This window comes from Osmia bicornis, chromosome 8, assembly GCF_907164935.1.
Source record: "Osmia bicornis bicornis chromosome 8, iOsmBic2.1, whole genome shotgun sequence".
Taxonomy (NCBI): Eukaryota; Metazoa; Arthropoda; class Insecta; order Hymenoptera; family Megachilidae; genus Osmia; species Osmia bicornis.
Genome location: NC_060223.1, coordinates 3096118 through 3116945, shown reverse-complemented (window position 1 = coordinate 3116945; position 20828 = coordinate 3096118). Strand labels below are relative to the sequence as shown.

Genomic DNA, 20828 nt, shown 5'->3' with positions numbered 1-20828 from the left:
AATACAATAAAAAATTATTTGTCTTCCTTGATTATTTAAAATTATATAGGTAACTAAAGTTAATTATTTGAAGCTGGGGACAAATAGAACAATTATTTTATTGTTTTATTATCACTTTATTAATTATTTTTACTCAGTACTATTTTATTTTTATTTTATTAGTTTATGTACCAATTAACACGACCTTTATTAGTAAATTGGAAACCATACCAATGAAAACTGTATATGAGTTAAGAAATATAATAATATTATTATAATTTGTTTGTCTAGCTTTAATTTATCTAAATGCCAAAATACAGGTAGGTCTCGATTAGTGCGAGTAATAAATCCCATAAATTGTTCGCATTATTTGAATTCGTACTATTTGAATACTTGAAATATAGGAATTGGTTCTTAGTCAAAGAAAATATACGATACAAATTTTGAAATATACCTTTCATACGTATATTATTAAATTATAATAGCATAAACATGTTTATTATTTTTTAAAGTTTTACCAATTGAAAGAAGTCTCGCAAGCCTCGCATTAACTGAATTTTTTCATTTTAAAATTCGCACTAAATCGAATATCGCACTATGTGAACTAGCATTAATCGTGACTTACCTGTATAAGTAAAATCGTTCTGATATTATTATATAAATTTCATGAAACAGGTATAATAAAACAGCTTTAATATACATATAAGGTGTCTCACGCAACTGACAATGAGTCAAGCTATACATAGCTCTAAAACGATAGGAGGTAGAACAAAATTTAATTGGACAAAAATGTCAGATGGAGCGCCACGTGGCGCTTGTGACGAATCTGAAGGTGAAGATGATTCAGAGATTTCAAGATTTTCTTATTTGCCATTTCTGTGGGATGGGTTCTTCAGTATTAATTGTAAGCATTAAATTCTGTAATTTTAGGTTTTTAGGAAAGATTAGGTTTGAGTATAGTTCACATATAAAATTAAGAGGGCTTTAGAATTGTTTGCGACACTTTTTTCAATGATACTTCACCTGTTCAAATAAGGCTTTTCAATATATTGAAGTTTGAAAGAAATTAGAGATGACAATAAACAAACAGTAAACAATCACGAATTTTAATTTAAACCCTTACTTTGTTAGTCAACTGACAAAAGACGATCAATAAGTAATACACATCGACTTTCACGTGATTTTGCGCGATTGTTTTTGCACGAATTTTATTGCACTCGGTTGGTGCTATTTTTATACTTAAGAGAAATTATTCCTGTTCCTTATACGTGTTTGACTCATAAATTACAACACTCGCCGAAACAATATTTACATAAATCTTATATCATTTCTGGAAGTGTGTATATTGTATATTTCAAGAGAGTCATTTTTTCTTACGAAAGTTAAATTTTTTTCTTTTTTTTTTCAAAATGAACAAAAACTTGTTTATACTTCGAATTTAACAATGTATCAAGATGTATAATTACTAGACTGTAGATGTTCATGCAATTACATATCTTTATACAATATATTCTAATTTTTCTCAGATAACATAAGATGTGCGTGAGTTTTATATATATACAGTGGGATGCGGTTATTATAATCACGGATAATATTATCAATCTGCTATTGTTATCATAATCAGTCGGTCTCAAAACACTATATAAAATTAGTTAAACATAATTCGGTTAATTATATGAAAATGGGGTACCCTCCGATCGAGTTGATTTTTTCACCATAGATAGTCTTTAAGGTGGGAATTCCAACGGTGGTCATTCCATCCCTTAAATCCCCCCCCCCCCCAAGGGGTCAAAAACTGAAATGGCCCAAAAAGTGGTCTTTTGCACCGATCTCAGTGAGTACATCATTTTTTAATTTTTTTTAATTTTTTGGTTTTCCCAAAAAACCACTTTTTGGGCCTTTTCAGTTTGGAATCCCCAAACTGAAACTGAACGGACCACCGTTAGAATCCCCACCTCAAGGGCTATCTATAGTGAAAAAATCAGCTCGATCGGTGCCCCATTTTCCTATACTCAACCCATAATTCACCTATTATAATCAAACTTTGACAAGCCATTATAATTCTTAGCAAATTCCTATTAAGTGGATATCTTTTTATAAATTTACTTTTAAGCGAAACATACCTTGTACCTTTTATATGAGTGTGCGACAAAATTTCTTTCAGAAATACGTAAATACATATTTTTCTGAAGCGTTTCCTTGAAAGCGATTCCTGGTTGTAAAAAATGAATACATCTAGAGCAAGCTTGACCAACTCAAATGGTTTCACGGGCTACTTTGATGATGTGTAACGTTACAGAGGCCCGCACTGTAGGTAAACATGCTTTTAAAAAATGTAATACAAATACAAAATGAATGAAACTTTATTGTTATACTATGATTGAATATAATTAACTATCGAGTCTTAATTAATGAGATATTTGTTTATCCTTTCTTTCATTAATTTTTTAAAATCTATATTTACGTTCGACGTTGCACATCTTAGCTGGTTTTCTAAATTGGCATCAGTTAATGAAGCACGTGATGAACTCTTTGTAAATTTCATTTTCGAAAAAAATGTTTCACAAACATATGCGGATTCAAAAGCACTTACAACTCGTTGTGCAAAATATCTTAAGTTGAAATATCTCTCGGATGTAATATAAGTATTGTAACTACGAACTGGAGTTCGTAGTTGCACTTGCACATTATAACAATGACACATGCAAATTATCATTTCTTTAATATTTTTTGTATACATACATATGTACAACGAGAAACAAAAGTTTCAATAGAAATATAAAATCGCCCGGCGGGCCGCGTGGTGGCCAGGCCTGATCTAGAGTCTTAATGAATTTATTTAGTCGAATACTCTATTCACGTAATAATTCCATATTAGTGAAAAATTTCGGTCTTTTTTATTTATTTGAATAATCTATCCAAAAATTATTGCAAAATTATTTGAATAATAATACCAATAATTGATCGTTTTCGTTTTCACTGAGTTTTATAAGAGTATCTTGTGTGGAATTTAAATATGAATGTCACGTATGTGTCACGTGTTGAAGAAACAACTCCAAAGAAGTGTTGTTGTAGATTGTCCCCAAAAGCTGATTGATACCTGCTCACGTGATATATCAACAATATCTTTGTATACTTAACGATATTTTAATAATATCATTAAGATATCATTATGACAAATACGAGTAACAGAAGTAGAGTGCAAGATATAATGGATTCATTTATCATTCGAAAGGTTTGTTCTTGTTTAAACATAATTACATACAGCATATTTGTTCATTTTACTTGCGATCTGATTTCTCTGCTAAAAACAATCTGCCTTGCTTTTGAAAATAGCCATTCACTTGAAACGAAAGTTGCTGGTATGAATAAATACGATATTTGGAGTAAACCTATAGAGAAAAGGCTTCGACATTGACTTCCCTGATTTTTGAATATATTATAAAATGAAAGGTCCCAAGTAAAATGCACCTTGTCCGAGGCCAGGGATGTTCACGGTTCAAAAATTACGACAAAAAGAAACTTGTACTTCTTACATTACATTTAGCCGAATAATAAATGTTTAACCCTTTCGCTGCCACGCGAATTTTTGAACTTGCACCGGTGGGCCACAAAATTAAAAATTTTATAATGGCAAAGAACTGCGAAATATATTAAAATAACGGTACAATCTTACCAATAGCACATTTTTCTTAGTGGTGGTTACCGGTGACCACCATGGCCCAAATCAAAAGACAAGTGCCGATCCCATGGGACCACCGTGGCAGCGAAAGGGTTAAAGGTAGATAATTATTGTATAGTACAGCGGTCATTCCATGTAAAATCGGACACCATGTTTCGGAGCACCATATCGGATTTTGCTGAAATTTAGATATGTTGTAGTGTTTAGTGATTTTGCAATTGTTTTAAACAAATGCAATTTTATAATAGTAGATAAATATTGAAAAATCTGAACAAAAAAAAATGAGAATATAGTCCCCTTTACGGACCAATTTTCAAAAATAGTAATTCCTCTATTTACGTGGTCTCCATTTACGCCGATTCATTTTAACGTGCTTGAGCTACCAGAGCTGTTATGTGGAAACATAAATTCGGGGTTTCCCCAGTGTAATTTATTTACAGTAATTTATCTACCTCAGTAAGAGCTAAATACATGTTTGAGAATGTGGTACGGATCTTTATCTTAAACGGATCTTTAGCTTTTCATGGTTCCATTTACGCGCTGTTTTCGTGAAACCAATGATTACCCGCGTAAAAATCATCCGAATAGTGTAGTATATTTTCATCACAGGTATTGATATTTTTCCTATGCAAAATAATAAAATGACTGGCATCACGCTGAAGTATTTTGCCTTTATTCATTAATGAATTTACCATGGACTAATAATGGTTTAAGTTAGGTTGAGCTATAATAGGTTCTAAACACTGAATTACTACTTAGAATGCGATCAATATGGTATAAGAGAAACAATTTATGTTAGATTAAATATAATGTAATATATTCAATTTGTTAGTTGCGATAAACAAAAAAAATTTTTCTCGTGGTCATACTTTTCATAATTTTAAGATCACCATTTTTTTTTTAATGACACCTCCTATTTTTGTCATTGTCATATTTTTGTAATTACTAAGATCAAGATCAATTTAATAATTAATCTATAACAATATGTTATTTATATTATATTAAGGACCAAAAATTGAAAAATGAATGATTGATTGACTAATACATATAAAAGTTTATTTCAAAAAATGCTGAAAATGATGTCTATCTATTTCAGCAGATACACTTCTATAGACTTTGAACGAATGACTCTCTGGTAGTCTATTCAGAAATGCAGAAAATGTTTCCTACGGTTATTTGAACCTTGACTAATACATATTAGTAAACACATTTCTTATGACTTTAACATCAAACCGTTCTTGGCACTTACCATTGTAACTAATAGGTCGTAAATACTGGTATGCTTACTATACAATCAGGTTGGTCCAGTGTAATAATTCATCACGATCAGATTGCGTTACTTTGCGAAACAATGCAATGGAATAATCATGTAGAAAGAATTCGAAGTTATTTAAAGGTCATGTTGTTATAAATGATTAGATTGATATTGACCTCGATTCTTGTACCACAATGACACAAATATGTAACTATTTATATCATTCCATTTAAAAAAATATTGATGATCTTGAAACATTTTTCTGTTTATTACAATACCAAATCATATTTCTCTATTTTACATTGTTTTTTATTATAATGAAAAAAGCGAGCAAGATATTCCAGGTCCTCAAGTGAACTGGGTCACCCTGTATTGTACATATACAGTGAATCATGAAAAACAGAAATATGTAAAAAATTTATTCGTGGAAGTTGTATATCATCGAGAGGGTTCTAACACAGCAGCAGTCATTTCTTGTGAGTGAAGAGTTTTAGGAAATTTCAAGATTAATATCGTTTTATCTTTTTTTTAATGGAATGACCTTTTTGGCAGGTTGACTTTTCAGAACTTTTTGCGTCTTCTATGGAAAAATGAGCAATTCCTATTAATGTATGTAAAAGGGGACGTTTACCACTTATCTTTAACAACTTTCCCATTGTTTTTCGAGAAAGTCATAAATACATTTGTCGTTTCTTGAGAGACATTCTTAAAGGTTTGCATGAATTTTTTATTTCTTGGGCGATACTAAAAATGGCTATTTTCTGTATTCAAAAAACAAAATTATACGCGTTTAAAATACCGATATCCTTTTTCGGTAACCCTATACATAGGCGTGAGTATAATATTACTTGAAACAGAACCGTATACGTGAAAGATGTAGAATCGGATCAAACAGAATTGTCGAATCGTATCGAATGTGGGTTACATACATAGAGAAACCGAACGCTTCCTTTCGTGTATCACAACTTTCTTTCATGCACGAGGGAAAAGTGTATCCGCTCAGGATACACTGCGTATTGTACGTGGTCAGCTGGTTTCGCAATTCTTATTCAAATCTTCCAGGCGGTTTTGCATTCCGAAAGTACCCGGCACGTTCCATGCTTATCGCACTGATGGATGTATCTGCCTCGAGGATCCTCCAGTAAATCCGCCCACTTCCACAGGATTTCTGCTCAACGAGATTTCATTCCATAATATACAACGCGACGGAACGTACAGTGGGACAAAACAATCTCTTGCCGATCAAAAATGCGTGACTTTGGTACGATTCCAAATAACTTGATGAAATTTTGAAAAATTGCCTTTAATTGGCATCATTACCGAAAATATAAATACTGACTTATAGCTTGTTTAATTTTTTTTTAAATTACATTTTTTATTGAAAACTGTTATTAATTACTGTCATTAAAATATTACAGAGTATTTTACAACAATACTAAACCGATCGAGTATTTACAACAATACTCGACCGTAGCTGGCCGTCACAGACTACGCGGGGGAGTCCGCAAGGGTAGGAAATGCGGGGAATATGGATTTCGGGGTAGAGGGTTCGAGGAGGTTCTTCGCGATCGAAAGTATTTAATGGGGAATAAGGGATCTTTAGGGATCGGAACCAGGGACAGGACGATATCGCGGTTTACGAAGAATAGTACGCGGGAGGTGGCCGTTAGTGTACCCAGATTTTACAATAGTAAGGGCTTACCGGTATCTCAGGACACCTGCGTACATTCACACACTCTATAAACGCGCTTCTACGATATCACTCTTAACTCGCTTTCCCAAAATCGCTTCTCGGAATATAAAATTGCTATTTGAAATCTAATAGCTTTCGCTTGACGCCTCGAATTCTAATTGATCGCTCGTCGCCATCGCAGGGAATTTTGGGGAGGGGATGTAGATCGGAGATTGGGTCTTCAAATCGGGTAATTACAACCGATAATTGGGTGAGGGATCTTGATCGATTGGGGATTGGCTGTGATCGAGGTTGATAAAGGGCTAGCCAGAGGTTTATCGGCGCTGGGCTGCCTGGTGAGGGTCCTCGGGCTTGGCGTACAGATGGCCCCACTGGGACGTTTATCGGCTCCTTTTGGGGCAGGACTCCGTTGCCTGGCGGACATTCCCTCCAGGGGTTGGGTCGGTGTGCTTTCCTATGGGTCGTCGTCGGCCTCGGGGACGGGATCTCATTTCTTCGGTGTGGCAGCAGCGTTGTTCTCCTTTCTACTCTTCGCTCTGGCCCTTATCGGCCCGATACCAGTGGTTGTGAAAGGGGTAGGGTTAGGGAAAGAGTTCCGAGCCCGCCCGACTAGTCGGGAATATACAGTGTAAATAAACTAAACGATATGTATGTTTGAATAGTAAATTATGATAAAACACGAGAATTATGGTAAACATTTACGTAGGAACCATGGTGGATCTGTCTCCCACCAAAACGTGAACTAATCCTCTCATCATTTAGAAACTTTAAGATTTTAAAATTCCACAATTCCAAATTGCAGTATTTCAAAATTTCAAAACTCCAGAATCCTGGATTTTGAAAATGAAATTTCAAATTTCCAAAATTCCGAAACTTCTGTTGGGCGTAGCTCACCCCAGACAAAATTCTAGTTACCTCAATCATGGTAAAGTGCGCATATATGTGTATAAGTACGATGTTAGTAAATGCAATAATAAAGCAATTGTGTGATGTACATATACTGCCAAAGAGTAATCATCCCTAAGGAAATAGGGGGATGTAGGGGAAAAAGATCCTATCTCGTTACTTAACATTCGAAAATTACCCATTATGCTTGCTTTACACAAGATGAATATATATTCGGTTTAGTAATTATTTTAAAATGAGTTGTTGAATTTAGTATATAACGATAACTTGCAAATATTAAGACGAATTATGGAACCTACTATTCCTATATCCTATTCCTATTTTCGGCACTATATCATGATTTTCATGACCTTGCCTTATATCTTTTATACGCGAGAAATCAATTTATGAAAACAAGTTATAGTTATGCAAATGAAACAATAGGTATTATCGAAACATAGTTGTAAGATGATTCACTTCATCAGTTGGATTCAGATAACAAATTGCATTGATAAATAGCGACCATATTGGTTCCTTAGAAATTCGAAGACAATTGAAAAGTAAAAATCCTTTAATTTTAATACTCTATCGCAGGTCTGTCTAACCTGCGGCCCGCGGGCCACTCGTGGCTCCTTCCCCTGCCACGCAGCTCGCGTTCAGCTACCCCCACTCTTCCAGTTGGTTTCCCGACTCTTCCAATATCTGCCTCACTACTGCCACTGAAGCACAGTATAGGAAAGAACAGTAGGCTCACTCCGTGTCGGCGCCTTTGATCTCATGACCAATAGATCGCCATATTGCTGGTTGTGCGCGGGCTCTAATTTGAAAAGCACTCGGTACAAACAAACAGAGATTTCGTAATAGAATACCATAAAAAGACTATTAAATATCTACATTTAATTAAAATACACATTTTATTGAAATCTCTGTACAATACAATTATTATATACAACAATTATTCAATTAATAAAGTCCTAATAAATTATATACAAATGTATAATGTATACAGCATATCTTAGAAATTAATAAACAACCCATAAAGTGGTAATATTTTGATAAAACAATGATGATAATAATAATAATGTCTATATCTAAAATGTACATACAAGAAACGTTGGATAAATATCATTTGACAGATATAAAATATAGGGTGTCCCAGAACGCCTGTTACTGCTGTCACTGCTTGCACTTTGACACCCTTTGAAGGAACAACGGTATCCACCTCTTTCTCTCATATTTTATATCTGTGTATAAAATTTACTGAATTTTATCGCAACAGGAATGTTTTAGAAGTAACAGAGGTTAAAATACCAGAAACTATTATCATATATATTCACAGCCGCCATATTGTTGGTTGTGCGATTCGGTCATGCGCGAGCGACAATTATTGGTACGCTTTTTGGCAGAGTGATCCTACTGTTCTTTCCTATATTGTGACTGAAGTCTGAAGCGGTAAGAGTGGGAGCAGTGGCTCTTTCGCTTCTAGCAGTTAGACAGGCCTGCTCTATTGATCTAATAAACATTGTTGCAACTTTACAGTAAAAATGGAATCCTCATCCTAAAACTGAACCTAATCTCTATTTTACTAATTACTAAATGCATAATGATTCTTCATTATTAAGCCAGGTGGTGCATAAAAGGTTTTCCAAAGTCAAAATAAAAAAGATATGTTGTGTGAAAATTTTTAATATGTAAATTTGAGAACTTTAATTTAATATCATGTGTAAATACACGAATGATATTTAAATTACTGATTTGGCGTCCATACTACAACATTAAACATATTATGTATAAAAAAGTAGATTTAGGATATTTCTTAGTGGAAGAAGGCAGCAGATAGTTTTCCTGGGATACTACTCCCGCTTCTTCTTACACTACTGCATCTTGGATTTCGGGTTTCGGGCACTTAGGATGAGTCTTGCATTTTACATTCGCTGGCGAATCGCATTTCTTCGTGGCGTCATTGAAATACTGATGATTAGGGCATAGCTCGGGCCTATTCATAGGTGGTAAGCAAAGGTAGTAAGCACTGCAATTGCACGGGTGTGGAGCATAGATTGGCCCAGTTGAATTTTCGTCGTACGGCGGGCAATTCACGGTCGGCAAGTCTTCAGCATATACAATGTAGCCAATATACGCGGCAATGGTGATGAAAAATAATCCTGAAAAATGTAAATAACAAATCTAATTACTCTTATATACTAGGATAAAAATGTTACTTGAACGAAACGCACGGGGGGAAGTTCTATTAAAACTTGAACCCTTTGCACTCGACATAAATGGGTATATTTTAAGCAAGAACTATTGAAAATAATTACTGAAATGATTCTGTTTAAGTGTGATAGTATTCGAATATTTATTTTACTTCGTAGTGATAAGTACAAGCACACGTGTAAATATTTATTTAAAATCGAATATTTGGAGTTATTAATGGGTTGATGATTTTTGTACCTATATTTATTATGATCCTTTTGTCTAATAAGTGCTATGCACTCTAAAAACTTTTAACATTCAATGATTTTGAATTATTTCTTCCATCCACATTGACTGTCTATTGTTTAATTTCCCGTATTATTTATTAATCAAATTATTAAGTGAAATAGAGATGACAAAGAAAATATTATAAAAAGACAATTACAAATTACATGATATTCATGAAGTGGAATATTGTGTAACAAGCTTACCCTTCATTTTGTCTTCGAGATATAAAACTTTCCAAAAATTCTGGTTAGCAGTTTTATCACGACTATGTGGCAGAATTATCGATTCCCTTTATATAGTCAATTGACTGATTAAAATATCAACGAATTTCGGTGGTGGCCAATTCTTCCCCTTCCTTACCGTTCTTATCACTTCCATTACAATAGGTATTTTTGATGTTCCAACAAGATATGAAGTTGTTACGTGCGGCGAGTGCGCGTGTTCTCGGAACGCTACCGTGTGGGTCAGCTGTTGTAGGAGTGTAACAGTGTGTATTGTGGTAGTGTGGTAGTCGAGCAAAGTAATTAACGGTAACGCAATGCGCGTGTGACGCCTTAACTCCTGAAAATTTACCCTAACAATTTCTATGGCTATTGGATCTAAAAATGTTGTGAGTTCGGAGATACGTTAGTCCCATACAGGCCCTTTCATCAGATCGCTAATATTATAGGAACGATAAGGAGGCTAACAAGAGGTTATGTTAAAGAAAATTAAAATTGATTAATATAATCAAAAATAGTATATTATCAAAATATTAAAACATAATAAAATAAAATATATATTGAAATGTGAAATACAATAATGAAAAATATAAAACGGTAGACGGGCCAGAAATAGTAGAGAAGCAATGGTCGCTTGCGGCGAGTGAAATTCAAGTTCATCGCAATTTCCAACCCCTATATCTCCGCCCCCTTAAGACTTAGACACCTGGAACCACCATGTTTGTGATCCTCATCCACCAAGCTATCTGACTGTATACCCCCCCCCCCCTCCCATTTATTGAAATGAATTTTAAAGCAACGTATTTCAGAATTGTAAATTGAATGATTTTTTGTTGACTTAGAATTCTAAATACAGGAAAATAAAAGCAATTATTAAGAAAACGATAGTTCCTATCTATACATCAATACATCACTACATATAAATAAAACTGGAGTGTCAGTCTGTGATTTCAAAATAAATATCTATACTTAGGCTTATTTACTTAATTACATGATACCTAAGCATGAACAACTGCTCTTAGAACTTTTATCTGTGATTCTTTCTATCGGTTTGTTTGAGCTAATCTCAAAAAGTACTGAGCGTATATTAATGTGCCTTCATAGGTATATAGAGGCCATTAAATGCCACAATATATTGTACATTTTGTTTTCATCACAATATCTTAATGGATTAAAAAAGAACCAGTCAAAACATTTAATTCTTAAGCAACCAAAGTTTTATATTCAACAAGATAAAAGGTGCTAAATCAAAATTAATTTGCATTTCTAATTCTCTCGTGAACGAAGGACGATCGCTAGTACTATAATAAAATTAGTTCTCTCTCAGAAGATGTTAACATCTTTTCAATTCATAAAATTACCAAAATCGTTATTTGATCAATTTCAATTCATTTTGTTCCACTGTGCGACGTTTAAAACTGTTAACGTAATCGCACTTCACGTCGACTTTTCGAAATTCGTCTAAGCTGTTGCTATTTTTGGTATGGTGAATCTGTCGTGTTCGATGACATAATTTTTTATCCATAAGAGCGGAGAAGGTACTACTCGAAATGCAAATGTAAATTTGTGTAGGATGAAAAGATTATTGGACAAATTACTTGAAATGGCATGTTTAGCGCTATAAGATATTCCAACTGAAGGAGACCACTTAAATATCTTTATCGTTTTTAATTTTTTTTTAAATGTTTGACAAATTTTAGTAGAAGATAAATTTTTTTATTCGTTTTTCTTTTAAGTTTCTATTTTCAGCTAAAACCTTCTACGCTTTACGCTGTTCGTTCCGATCGCTATATTTTTTCGATTTAATTTTTCAAATACGAGGAAACACTTTATATAATTCAATAGCAGCTACAGATATTATTCGTTAATAATAAACCAGTTCATATTTAAAAATATACCAAACTAGCAGTTTTTATGGCAACGCATGTAGTGTCGGAATGTACAGTACGGTGCCATTGAATTACGAACACTTGCAAAAGTTTAACAAGTCACATTTTCACTTATTTATTACCATTTTTGAAGCGATTTATGTAAGAGGAAAGTGTAGTACATACTTTACTATCGGAACGTTTTCCTTAAGTTGTTTCGAAATTATACGAAACATCTTTCGAAACTATACATATACACTGTAAATAAATTAAACGATATGTATGTTTGAATAGTAAATTACGATAAAACATGAAAAATATGGTAAAGATTTGCGTAACTAGGCAGGAACCAGGATGGGTCTGTCCCCCTCAAAAACGTGAACTGACCGACTCATCATTTAGAAACTTTAAGATTCTAAAATTCCAAAATTCCAAAATTATGAAAATGAAATTTCAAATTTCCAAAATTCCGAAGATTCTGTTGGGCGTAGCTCACCCCAGACAAAATTCTAGTTACCCCAATCATGGTAAACTGTGCATATATCTGTATAAGTACGACGTTAGTAAATGCAATAATAAAGCGATGGTGTGATGTATATATACTGCCAAAGAATAATCATCCCTAAGGAAATAAAGGGATGTAGGGGAAGAACATCCTATCACGTTACTTAACATTCGAAAGTTACTACTCATTATGCTTGTAGTACACAAGATGAATATTCGGTTTAGTAACTATTTTAAATTTAGTATATAACGATAACTTTCAAATATGAAGCCAATTATGAAGCCTACTATTCCTATATCACTATTCCTATATCCTATTCCTATTTTCGGCACTATATTATGTTTTTCGTGACCTTACCTTATTCCTTTTATAGGAAACATATTATAGTTGTAAGATGATTCACTTCATCAGTTGAATTCAGATGACAAGCTCCATTGATAAATCGCGATATGATTTGGTCATATTGGTTCCTTAGAGATTCGAAGACGATTGAAAAGTAAAAATACTTTAATTTTAATACCCTATCGCACTTGTAATGTCCCGCTGACAATTTAGTTTTATGATAAGTAATTTTTAGTCGATAATTAATGTATTATAGTAGAACCTCGTAGCATTAGATGGCGTGCACGCTTGCGTTAAAGGGAGGAGTAGAGATGCTTGCGTCAGAAAGAAGAGTAGGGGTACGTAAGTACTAGTGCAGGCAAAATTTTTCCGCAGGCGGAATCTAATGTAAAGGACTATTTGATTAATATTTCGTTAATTGATTAATTCATTACTATTCAATCAATAATAAACAATTAATGAAACGCATTAACGTTTGAATTTCACTTCTTAACCGCGCACCACACGAATCTATATCCCTAACAAAGTACATAGTAAGTAAGTTCCTATCGAGTCGCTTTTTGAGGGAACAGCTCTCCCTCTACGCCAGTGCAGCAACAGAGTCTCACTTTGGGACGTTACACACTAATAAACATTGCTTCAACTTTACAATAAAAATGGAATCCTCATCCTCAAACTGAGCCTAATCCCTATTTTACTAATTACTAAATGCATAATGATTCTTCATTATTAAGGCAGGTGGTGCATAAAAGGTTTTTCAAGCTCAAAATAAAAAAGATATGCTCTGTGAAAATTTTTAATTTATATCATATGTAAGTACATGAATAATATTTAAATTATTGATTTAACGCACACGCTAGAACATTAAACACATTATGTTTAAGAAAGTAGATTTAGGATACTTCTTAGTGGAAGAAGGCAGCAGATAATTTTCCTCGTTGTTCCTGTGATACTCTCTGTTGTTCCTAGGATACTACTCCCGCTTCTTATTGAGATACTACTTCTTCTTGAGACATTACGTCATCTAGGATCTCGGATTTCGGGCATTTAGGATGAACCTTGCATTTTGCTACCCATGGAAAATCGCATTTCTGCGTAATGCTGTTAAAGTGATAACCCAACTCGCATTTCATGGGCTTATTTACAGGTGGTAAGCAAAGGTAGTAAACATTGCAATTGCACGGGTGTGGAACATAGAATGGCCCAGTTGAATTTTCGTCGTACGGTGGGCAATTCACGCTCGGCAAGTCTTCAGCACATATAACGTAGGAGATATACGCGGCAATAGTGATGAAAAATAATCCTGAAAAATGTAAATAACAAATCTAATTACTCTTACATATTGGGATAATAATGTTACTTGAACGAAACGCACGGAGGGAAGTTCTATTAAAACTTGAACCCTTTGCACTCGACATAAATGGGTATATTTTAAGCAAGAACTATTGAAAATAATTACTGAAATGATTTTGTTTAAGTGTGATAGTATTCGAATATTTATTTTACTTTGTAGTGATAAGTACAAGCACACATGCAAATATTTATTTAAAATCGAATATTTGGAGTTATTAATGGGTTGATGATTTTTGTACCTATATTTATTATGATCTTTTTGTCTAATAAGTACTATACACTCTAAAAACTTTTAACATTCAATGATTTTGAATTATTTCTTCCATCCACATTGATAATCAAATTGTTAATTGAAATAGTAATGACAAAGAAAATATTATAAAAAGACAATTACAAATCACATGATATTTATGAGGTGGAATATTGTGTAATAAGCTTACCCTTCATTTTATCTTCGAGAAATATAGAACTTCCCGAAAATTCGTGTTAGCAGTTTGATCACGACTATGTGGCAGAATTGTCGATTCTTTTTATATAGTCAATTGACTGATTATAAAATATCAGCGAATTTCGGTGGTGGCCAATTCCTCCACTTCCTTGCCGTCCTTATCACTTCCATTACACTACATATTTTTGATGCGTAAATATGATATCTGTGAAGAAATCACACAATCCATCAATTTTCAATGTTCCAACAAGATATGAAATATTATTGAAGAATTATCAGATCTAATGGCATACATTACGTTTCTGGATTTTAGAAAAGAAAAGTAAAAAAAAATAAAGCAAACATACCCATTAGAAATCAATTGTTTATTGTATTTTATTAAAAATGACAAATAAAGCAATCTATTAACTAAAACTTCGCAATATTAAAGTTACAAGTATTTCGTTTACTTTTTAACAGATATTTTGCTTCTGAAATATTAATACCTTCGATCATTAATATTCTATAGAACGTAGTTTAGAAACGGAAATTTCTTACAAGTTCTATTTTGATTATGTCAGATTTGTGAAGATGATTGAGATTTATCTCGCCGTTGTGCTATCTTTTACAGGTATTTATTATCGAATTCGTGTTTAACACGACAAATACATTTAGATGAAACACGTATCAAAAAGCATTCAAAATAACGCGACATTCATTACTTGATATGTATATACATCATAACGTGTCCATTGTATTGGATTATTAACAGATAACAAAATTAACAGATATAATACTATCAATTAGTTATTCTGACAGATATTATCATTTAAAATCAAACTTGATATTGCGAACAATTTAATTTACACAAATAGATTTTCATTAATTTTGGATTAAGCTTTGCTGAGAATAGGTTAATCTAACGCACAATCTAACGAACAATTTAAATTTTAAATAGATAAGTAAACAATCCAAATAACAGAATTTTCAAAACTAAAGGAAAATGCATCTCATCGAAGAGGTTGTTACGTGCGGCGCACGCGCGTGTGCTCGGAACGCTACCGGATGTATGTGTAACGTGTATGTATGGCTGTTGTACCAATATGAAAGTGTAAAATATGATACATTGTGATAGTGTGGTAGTCGAGCACTGTGATTACCAGAAATTTAACCCTAGCAAATTCTATTACAAATGGGTCTTAGAATGTTTATGGGTTCGGAGATACGCTAGTCCCATACGGGCCCTTTCATCAGATCGCTGGTATTACAGAATAATGAGGGAGGCAAATAATAAAACGAATGGATCAAATTAAAGTTAAATGAAAAATAATATATTATGAAAATAATTATGAATTATTGTGTACAATAATAAATTTAGAACAAAATACAAACTTTTATAAACAATATAAGTGACACACAATTAATTCGTTACAAATACAGAAATTTCCAGTTTTAGGGAAATCTCAGAGTTAATTACTGGCTATTGGAAATTACTTGCCAAATTATTCATAAAATAAAATGCTTGAAATTTTGAAACTCCCCATCTATTGCAAAATTTATTAAACTAAAATTACGTGAATATATTTATATATATATGTATAAAAAGAAATAAGAGAAATAAAACTGAAAAATAATAAAACGAATAAAATAATAAAAACAAATCGAATTGAAGACTTTTATACCTGAAATTAGAGTCTTTTGCCCTATTTGTCACTTTAACAAACTAACGACAGAACTCGTCTCTAAACACTCCACTGATCTATCCGACACGCACCTCGCGATTGCACGTCGAAGAGTGTCGCAATTTAACTTGGCACCCTCGAGGAAGACCAGAGTGAGCCTAGTCCGAAATTGTTTACATTGCGTTACCGTGCGCCTAATGAATTAGGCCGCGAGATTGATGCGTGAGGAGTGAGGAGCCGTGATTCGTTAATCGTTAGTGCAGTAGGGATATGTGCGCTTCTCTCTCCGTTTAATCTTACTCTTTCTAATTCGAATATATGTATGTATTCCTTTATTCTTCCTGTTATAATCAAAATGTCGATAATCATTACAGTACAATCAATTTTTAACCAAATTCGTTCCAATCGCAACATCATGAAAAGGAAAATATATTTTTCAAAATTAACACAAATTGCTAGATCTAGACCAATGATAAATAAAATTTTGAATTCGCAATTTGAACTGACTGGCGTGGAAGAAATACAGTATATATTACAGAATTTATTAAATTAATAGAGAATTTGAATTATTATATATATGTATGAAGAATTTTGATCATCTTCGCGAGGCCGATAAGGAACGTTGCAGAATGCTCAGCATTATCGGACCACACGAATGGTGTTTCGGGTTTACATCCGGTGATACTTAGAAATGAAACTGATCTGTATTTTTCGGAGCGTGGGACCACGTTGATTTCAAGGAAGGAATATCCAAAAGATAGACTATCTTAAAAACATCAAAGACCGTTTCTGCGTTCGTTTAGGGAGTTCCCAGAATGCTATATGCATTGTCGAATCACATCCGGTCGATGTAAAAAAAAACAAAGGAAAATTTGTAAAAATTTCTGTTCGGAACGTAACACAGTATTTGTAGGATATCGTAAGGTGGTTTTGCGTTTTTATTGGTTGGTGTGCGTTTAATAACATAATCCAAAAAAAAAATATATTGATCGAATTTAGATAATTAATAAAAAAAAGAACCACTCGGATATTATTAAAAAATAATTATTAACAGTAACAAATTTCATAAATTTTTGCAAGTCGATTCGTCGCGGAAATATCTCCTACTAAATATGAAAGGTTTCATCGCGATCATTACATTCCTTGGAGACTAACACCAAGGAATAGGTTTTTTGCTATGACAATAGTTATTAACAAAAAATTCCATAAGTTTTTGCAAGTGAGGTCATCTATCAGCCGAAAAATATAAATGTAGCATTACGTTTTTTGCGATAAAAGTCGTTAGGAATGAAATAATGCAAAATGTTTTTTTAACAGGACCAATCGGGAGTTATACTCTATAAAATGCAGAAGGTTTCGCTCCGATTGATCCATTCGTCTCGGAGTAATCGGCGAACATACATTTTAAAAAAATATATATTGAGTAACCTCCTTCTTTTTCGAAGTCGGTTAAAAATCATAGTGTTTTATTGAAAAAAATAAAACAATATAAATGCTGTAAAAATAAAATGCAAATATTTATTTTATAAAAAAAAAAATCAGAAGCTTTGCACATAAAACTGTATTTTAAAGAAAAAATTAATTGCATGTAAAGAAATTAATTTATTCAAGCATAAAATGATGAAAATTGTACTTATAACTCCTATTACCAGTAGATGGGTGATAGAACGGACTTACATGTTTCTTTGTTTACATATTTGTTTATAAATTATATACTTTTGTGCAGTACGCCTAAATACAAGTTTTCTTCTAAAATCTACGATTAGCACATGGTGGTAACGTAAGCAAGCACATATTCTTTGCGTACAAACTAAATTTTCATAAAAAATGTTGCTTTCATGAAACAATAAATGTTTTTCTACAAAATAAAAAAATTACATAGATTAAAAATTAATTTTGTTTTATAATTATCAATTAATCTACGCTCGTCCATCTACTTGTTTGCTTACTTTACTTGCGAGAAAATCATACAGTCATATTACATATTAACTTGATAAATAATAATGAATTTTTCTTTGAGTTCAATAATGCAGATTGTTCTAATTTTACTTGGGGCAAAGCTGCATACTGGCTCATTGTCAGCACATAGTCAGAATCACCCTCTATGGTATCATAAACGAAGCTACTTCGAGGATATCTCTTCCATAACAATATGTTACAGAAAAGTGTACTTCACAGGATATCTTATCAATTTTATCTTAAATTTTGTATTATACGAGAGTTCCCATAATTTTAACACCGTGTTGTACCAAAACCATTTATCAAAAGTATTGTGTTATATGAGAGTTTCTGTAATTTTCAGATCATACTTTGCAAGAACCGTGTTTACAAAGCACATACTAATATAGAAGGGTTAAGTTCTAATTATGTTACTTAATTTAAATTTTGTTTTTTTTTTACATTATTTGTTCTTTCCAGATGTAATTTATCAATTAAGTTCAAGGTAGGTTTACGGTTATTATATTTTCAAAGACTGTCACTAGGTGGCAAAAGCAGTACTTTCTAAAATGAATACCATGGTGACTATCGTTACTTATTTCGTTACGCATAAAAAATAAACACATTTTTCAAAAGTTGGAAAAAGAATTTAACTATATTGCACTATAAGATTTATTATTTTAGAATTTGATATATATAGAAAACAATTTTAAACTATTACTTGGTTTTCATTTATATAAATTTCAAAGTACTTACATACATATATAAAATGTAACGAAAGGAAATATTTTAAAACAACTGTGTTGTGTGTTTATCCAAATTAAGCTTAATAATATATGATTTAGTGGTTTCTAAATTTCTATTATGATATCGAAAAAGTATGTTGCAATAAGTTACTTAATTTATTACTGTTATTCAAATATTAAGTTTGTTGTTGTCTAGTGAGTTATAATAAAATTAATTTTATGATATTGTTGTTAAAAATATTACATCATCTTTTTCAAGTTAACTTTGAAAAATCTTTGTTACAAGCTGCGGTGTCCGAGTGGTTAAGGAGTTGGACTCGAAATCCAATGGGTTTTTCCCGCATAGGTTCGAATCCTATCCGCAGCGGATTTCTTTTTTTCTATCCCTACTTTCATTAAATACCTTATCATCATTAGTAAGCCATAGTGAAAACCCTTATGTTAAAATTTATAATTCCTTTGGTAGTATTTTATAGTTTATGTTCTAGAACAATACAATTATTTAAACAAAGCAATAAAAATGCATTTCAGATTCAAGCAACTAATAAGATATTACAAAACTTTGCCCGTTTATTAAAAATTATTAACATATCTTGCAAATATTTGGATAATTATTTAAAAGTTTGCTTTCCACTCCGATCTTAATAATTTTTGGATAAGTGGTGGGGGGTGTAATTTTGAACAACATTTTCCTTTTGAAGTATGTGGCGGAACCGGTTGGTCGAGGTTTTATTCCAGATGTCGATGATGTATGCTTATGAGCGTTTTCTTTGAAGTTGCTCGAGATGAGTAAAGATGAGTAAAGATGATCTGAAAGAAATGCTGAAAGAAAATGCTGAAATGAAGGGGCGTAAAAAAGAGGTGAGAGTCAGGAAGTTACCAGGAACTTTTCGCATTACCGCCAGCATGGGAGAGGTAGGATTGAACGGAAAGAAGAAGCACCGAAGTTGAGGGTGAGGATACCTATAACAATATACTCGTTATACATATATACAGGGTGTCCCAGAACTAGGTCGAATTCCGTGGAGGGGTGGTTGCTGAGGTGATTCTGAATAACTTTTTCTTTTGCCAAAATGTTAGTTAAGGCTTCATTTTTAAATTATTAACGAAAAACGCTGTCCAATTAGAGCACGCATAGAGCACGGGCTGAACCGCGAGAGTGTTGACTATAAATTACATTCAAATCGTGGTCATGAACAAATGCGGCAATAGCACATCGGCACAATTTGCGGCTTCCTTTCCGAGATGTAAGCAATTGAAAATTAGAATATCAACTTTCCAAGCGCGTGTTTTGCTTTCGAACAGCTGACAACTGAGCAGATCCTGGGAAACACAATTGAACATTGACTGTCGTATAATATGCATTCGGTTCAGATATAATTTTGCTATGAAACGGACAGAACGTATATTAAAATTCATCATGTATGTACTACAATGTACAATGTACCACATCATGTACCATACAACAAGGGGATAAAAATTACAACGATAACCTCATTTAAAAATAACCTCATTAAAAATAAAAATTAACTTTTCTGATAATTGTTCTGAATGATTTATTAGAGAATCGTCTATTATTAATCTTTCAACAGTATGATCAGATATGCTTTGAATATTTATTTCTGCCAAATAATCACTGACTATTTACAATCAGCATCTAATCACATTAAATTTTATGATTTCTTTTTTAAATTGTTATCAATATACAGAATAGATCACTTAAATGGGAACACCTAAATATCTTCTTTATTTATAGATTTATGAAAAAGTC

At 32.7% G+C, this 20828-nt stretch overlaps 2 protein-coding genes and 1 non-coding gene across 3 annotated transcripts; 1 reads left to right on the top strand and 2 right to left on the bottom strand.

Moving 5' to 3' along the window:
• Positions 1-9236: 9236 nt before the first annotated feature.
• LOC114882266 (peritrophin-1-like) lies at positions 9237-10185 on the bottom strand. The gene is made up of 3 exons (XM_029199150.2): positions 10179-10185; positions 9368-9656; positions 9237-9261 (listed from the first exon to the last, which is right to left on the bottom strand). Exons 1-3 carry the CDS (start codon positions 10183-10185, stop codon positions 9237-9239), a joined length of 321 nt encoding a protein of 106 aa, XP_029054983.2.
• A 3586-nt stretch (positions 10186-13771) lies between these two features.
• Positions 13772-16459, bottom strand: LOC114880689 (peritrophin-1-like). Its single transcript, XM_029196968.2, has 3 exons — positions 16374-16459; positions 14705-14917; positions 13772-14214 (listed from the first exon to the last, which is right to left on the bottom strand). The coding sequence occupies exons 2-3, from the start codon at positions 14709-14711 to the stop codon at positions 13898-13900; spliced, it is 324 nt and encodes a 107-aa protein (XP_029052801.2). The 5' UTR covers positions 14712-14917; positions 16374-16459; the 3' UTR covers positions 13772-13897.
• Positions 16460-19342: 2883 nt separating this feature from the next.
• On the top strand, positions 19343-19424 carry Trnas-cga. Its single transcript has one exon. It is a non-coding gene; the product is annotated as a tRNA-Ser (tRNA).
• The last annotated feature ends 1404 nt before the right edge of the window (positions 19425-20828 follow it).

Coding starts and splice junctions, on each gene's coding strand:
- LOC114882266 (XM_029199150.2), bottom strand. Junction 9,262..9,367: donor GAAATCCAAGATGCAGTAGT/GTAAGAAGAAGC, acceptor TTAATGTTGTAG/TATGGACGCCAAATCAGTAA.